We start from the raw sequence: 5,127 nt of genomic DNA, 5'->3' as shown, positions 1-5,127 counted from the left end.
GGGGAAGGAAGCGGGAAGGGAGCGGGAAGGAAGCGGGAAGCGGGTGGGAAGGGAGCGGGAAGCGGGCAGGAAGCGGGTGGGAAGGGAGCGGGAAGCGGGCGGGAAGCGGGTGGGAAGGGAGCGGGAAGCGGGCGGGAAGCGGGCCGGAGCTGGGGCGGCCCCGCGCGACGCCGGCCGGTCTGGCCGCCCTAATCCCGCCTAGCGCGGCCGGATGCCGCGGCCCGGCTGCGGGGAGGAGGGGGATGCAGAGCGGCTTTGCCCCCGATCCCCTCCCCGCCATCCCGCCGAGTTCCCGGCCCGTTTTGCACCATCGTGTCCTCTCCTGCCCTCGCAACCCGGGACACCCCCCCAGCCAGGCTCAATGTGCCGCCCCCGCCCCATAAAACGCGTCCTCCCCATCCCGGTTCGGGCACAGGGGACAGAGCAGAGCGGCCGGCACCAGATGCGGCTGGAAGGAGGAGGAGAAAGAGGAGGAGGAGAAACAGGAGGAGGAGGAAGGGGGGCCGGGGTCTCCGCAGAACAATGCTGGCCCCCGGCCAGGGCTTCTCTGTCCCGGATCGGCGCCGGCAGCCCCCAGAACATGCACGGGAATAACCTGCCCCCCTGCTCAGTACAACAGGGAGAACCCGGGCGCCCGGGAACACAGGTCACCCGGGGGAGGGATTAGTGCGGGATTAGAGGCACCTCGGGCAGCTGGGGGCACCCGGTGCCACCCACGCAGCATCTCCCCCCCCGCTTCCAAATCACAAGGGAGTTCCCAATGGTCCCCACACAGCCGGATGCTCCCGGCGATGCCCCAAACAGCTGGCACTGCCCCCCATCCAGATGTGCCCCCCCCCCCCCATCCCCAAGTCTGTCTCTGCTTTAGCCCCAGCCGCGTTGGCTTCCCCTCTGGCGCGGAAGAGACAAATTGGAGCCGTCCCTGGGGCAGCCGTCAGGAAAGGGGATATTTCTCCAAATGGGAAAGGAGATATCGCTCCAAATGGGAAAAGCAGGAGAGGGGGGCGGTCAGCGGGCGCCTGCTTCTCATTAGGGGCCCTGCGAGCTGCTGCTTCGGGGGCTCTCCTGGTGCCTCGGCAGTGAGTGGAGGAGCCAGCTCTGCACCAAAGAGATCCCCCCACGGCCCCTAATCCTCCTCTTTCTCCCCCAAAAAGGGGCTGCCCTTATGCCCTTCCTGGCGTTTTCTGCAGGGGAAAAGCCATCGATCCTGGGGCATCCCCCTGGATGGGGCATTGCCAGGCTGAGCCCCCCCCAGGATGCTCAGCCACCCCCCACAAAGGGACTCCCCGGGGCCCCCAGCATAGTTAATAGCAGCTGCATCATTAAGTGCAATTAGCAGCTACCGCAGGGCCGAGGGCCAGACCTGCGCTGCACAGGCAGGATGCGCTAAGCCAGGTTTGACACCATCATGTCAACCCCGGTGACACAGAGCAGACCCCTCCCCGTGTCCCCAAGTCCCCATGACCCACCCCGACGCTGCCGTGTCCCTTTCGGCCCTCCCTGCCCTGGGGCCATCGGCGCCTCCGCTTCCCACGCGGGGCTGGGCCGTGTGGGTTTGCACAATCCCGCGGGAGCGGTACCGGAGCGGGGACATTGGAGGTGCATGTGTGGCGGGGTCTGTCCCCAGCGCTCCTCGCTGCAGGGGGTCCCGCTCCGGCTCCAATGAACGGTGGCCCTTTTCCAGGCGCCCGTTCCCAGAGCTCTCAGGTTTCTCCTGCTCTCCATGGATGAGGCCAGGGCCCTGGAGACTTTTATTAAAAAAAGCGGGAGGGGAATGGAGGCAGCAGAGAGGCCCCCGGGAGCAGGTGGAGGGGGGCGCTGAGCCCGGCAGAGCTGCTTGGTCTTGCGATAAAATATTAACAAATAAATACCGGGGCCGGGAGCAAGTGGAAGCTGTGGGAAAGCCGCTCCGTCCACGGCGGGCGGTACAAAATGCAGCTTGGATCAAACGGGAGGGACATCGTGTCGGGGGGTCCCTCCCTGGGGGTCCGCAGTGTCACTCGCGGACATAGACCCTGGTGCAGACGACGTCGTCGGCCGTCATGGTCTGCAAGGAGGGAGCGAGCGTCAATCCCGGCAGATGCTGCAGGAGCTTCCCACACTGCACCGGCCTGGGGCGCTTCCCAGGGCCCTGCAGCACCCCTGGAGCCGGGAGGAGGCTCCCTCCATCCCCACATCCACCCCATTCCCCATAGGCCTCACCAGGATGAGCTCCCCATCGTTGGTCATCTCGCGGGACCAGCCCGTCTTCGGCCCGTCGCCCCTGAGCAGCCGCTGCTCACAGACCATCTTGTTGGCGCTCTCCCACTTGGCCAAGCTCTGCGGTGGGCAGAGGGGGGACGCTGGGGTGGGGGGCACCCTGCAGCCCCCCTCCACCCACCCCCACACAGGGCCATCCATCAACACCCAGTGACATAGGCCCATTTGGTGTCCCCAGGCTGGCATGTGACCTGGGGACATGGCTTGGTGGGAGATGGGGCAGGACAGTGCCAGTAAGACCATGCAGGTGTGTGTGTTTGCAAGTAACATGCACGCATGCATCTATGCACACAAAATATGCACAGGTGCATCTCTGCACACATGCATCTGTGCAGAAGCACCATGCATGCACACTTGCACTTGGCTGTATGCTTGTACCTTGCATGCATGTATGGATCTGCATGCTTGCACTGTGCATGCATGTATCTATATGCTTGCACAGACCTGTGTATACAGACTGTGCATGCTTGCCTCTGCGTGCATGCACCATGCACAAATTCATGCCTCTGTACATCTGCAGGCATCTGCACACAGGTGCTGTGCATGCACCCATCTGTATGCTTGAATCTGCATGCTTGCACTGTGCATGCACATGCCTGTACACTTGCAAGCATCTGTATGCTGGCACCATGCACACATGCACCCGTGCACAAGCAGATCTGCATGCACAGCACCTGCCCTTCACTCAGCCCCATGTGCCGGGCTCAGGACGGGCCCCCCGCACCTTGCAGGGCCTCCCGTCCACCGTCTGCTCCTCGAACTCCTCGCCGATGCGGAAGGTGATCTCGGTGGTGCGCACCGTGGTCGAGGTCTTGATGTAGAAGCTCTCGCCGTCCTGCTTGATCTCCACGGCCGGCTTGGAGGCGGCCGCCACCGCGATCTTCCGCAGCATCACGTTGACGCCTGCGGGGCCCCCCACGCCGGCGTGACCGCCCGGCCGGGCGCGAGGCCGCGCGCGTCCCCAGCCCGGCCACGGCAGGGGGACCCCGACCCGACCCCTTCCCCACTGCGTGACCCAGAGCCGGGAGGTTAAGTGACTCTGCGGGGAAGGGGGGAAGCAACCCCCCCTCCTGGGCACCAGGGCCTTTTCAAGCCCCAACCATCCATTCTCCACTCCCCCCTTCCCTCCACCGCCCCCCAGATGCTGCCATGTTTTCATCCCCATCCATCACTGCCAGGTGCCATCGAGGAGCAATTGCTCCCGCTTGGGCCCAAAAGGGACCGGCGAGCTTGCAGCTTGCTTAGCAAAGTCCCTTCTGAGGACTTGGGGACAGGGGAACGGCGCTGCGAGGGGACGCGGCAGAGGAGCAGCGGGGGCCTCCGGGGGCAGCGGGCGGCTTTGTCCCCGCGGCAGCTCATCCGTCACGATCCCTGCTGCTCTTTGGGGACATTGTTCCTGCAACTTGCCCCCCATCCCGGGTCAGCGCCCGGCCAGGCCCCCCCCCTGCGGCCACCGACACGGGCAGGGGGTGGACACGGCCCCCCCCTCCACCCCGTTACCCTCCCCCCATTCATCCAAGGCTCATCCCAGGGCGTTGCTTCCTTCGGACCCCCCCGTCCCTCCCTCCCTCCCTCCCTCGCACGCAGGGAAAACCTCAGGCAACAAAAAGGAGCAAAATCTTCCAAAAAAAACCCAAAACGGGGGCGGGGTGGGGGGGGGGGGGGAGTTGCCGAGTGCCTGAGGCCTGACTCAGAGCCGGGATCTCCGGATTGCACCGAGCGCCGGTGGCGGCACCTTCCCGGGGGGGGATGGAGAGAAGCCACCACCCCCAGAAAAAAAAAATAGCAACAAAGCAGCAAAAAAGGAGAGGAAAAAAAAAAAAAGGAGAAAAAATGCAGCAAAAAATGTAGCCGCGTGGGTCCACTGCTGCCCGAGGGCATCCCTTTCCCCCCAAGGTGGAGGCAGGGAGAAGGTGGGAGTGGGGGGACAAAGGACGGGAGTGAAACCCAAGAACGCGCTAATTCCCCGCCTGGATTCCCGACGTCTCCCCTAACCTGGAAAATATTCCGCTCCAGCGGCTGCGCGGCTTGCGGCGGGGTCAGGCGGAGGGGAGCGGCGGGGGGACCCGCGGGGGGACCCGCTGCCACCCCCCCCGGGTGACGCTCGGGGCCGGGGCCCCGCGTTTTGGGGAGGCGCCCCCCGGCCCGTGCCTCAGTTTCCCCGCCCGCGATGGGGAGGAAGCGCCGCGACCACCCGCTCACCCAGGGCTTTGAGCAGCTCCTCGAAGTTTTCCGAGCTCCGCATTTTCCAGGTGCCGGAGAAATTAGGCATCGCGGCGGCGGCGGGCGCAGGTTTGGGGCGGGGGGGACCGGTGCGACCCTCCGCGCCCGATGCCGAGTGCAGGTGGCGGCCGCCTCGCTCGCTCGCTCGCTCGCTCGCTCGCTCCGCGTTTGCTCCGCGCTCCGTGCCCTGGATGTGGCATTTTATTGCCGGGCTGGTCCCACCCCCTCCAGCCCCCTGGCCCCGGCCCCGGCCCCGGCGAGCTCGCAGCGGGAGCGCAGGGGTGTTGCTCGCTCACCTGGGGGATTTTGCAAGCGAGAAAAGCGCCCGGCTGCTTGCAAAGCTGCCAAACCGCCCCGGCCCCGCAGCGCGGCCGCAAAGCCCCGGAGATCCCAGGCATTTTGGCGGATAACGCCCGGTGGGGGATCCCTGCGGCGCCTTTGCCCCGGCATCATCCCTCTAAAACAGCCCCCGGCGCTTGCGGCGTTTGCTTTGGCTCTGGGCCTGGGGGAAAGCGGGAAGATTAACGGCTAAGGCGAGGTGAAACCCCCGAGAAATTTGGCCCGCTTGAAGTGTGATGAATTGTCGCCTGGGGTTTTAATTTGGGGCTGGCAGCCTGCGCGAGGGTCTCGTGCAAGATCCTCCAG

At 65.4% G+C, this 5,127-nt stretch overlaps 1 protein-coding gene across 1 annotated transcript; it reads right to left on the bottom strand.

The window, feature by feature from the left end:
- Positions 1 to 1,990: 1,990 nt before the first annotated feature.
- CRABP2 (cellular retinoic acid binding protein 2) lies at positions 1,991 to 4,540 on the bottom strand. Its single transcript, XM_088535409.1, has 4 exons — positions 4,462 to 4,540; positions 2,984 to 3,162; positions 2,203 to 2,319; positions 1,991 to 2,047 (listed from the first exon to the last, which is right to left on the bottom strand). The coding sequence occupies exons 1-4, from the start codon at positions 4,529 to 4,531 to the stop codon at positions 1,997 to 1,999; spliced, it is 417 nt and encodes a 138-aa protein (XP_088391535.1). The 5' UTR covers positions 4,532 to 4,540; the 3' UTR covers positions 1,991 to 1,996.
- Between the last annotated feature and the right edge of the window lie 587 nt (positions 4,541 to 5,127).

This window comes from Tinamus guttatus, unplaced genomic scaffold (assembly GCF_059628265.1).
Source record: "Tinamus guttatus ecotype Peru unplaced genomic scaffold, ASM5962826v1 Tinamus_guttatus_pri_ptg000629l, whole genome shotgun sequence".
NCBI lineage: Eukaryota > Metazoa > Chordata > Aves > Tinamiformes > Tinamidae > Tinamus > Tinamus guttatus.
Note: the sequence above shows the minus strand (reverse complement) of the source record. Positions and strands in the feature narration are given on the sequence as shown.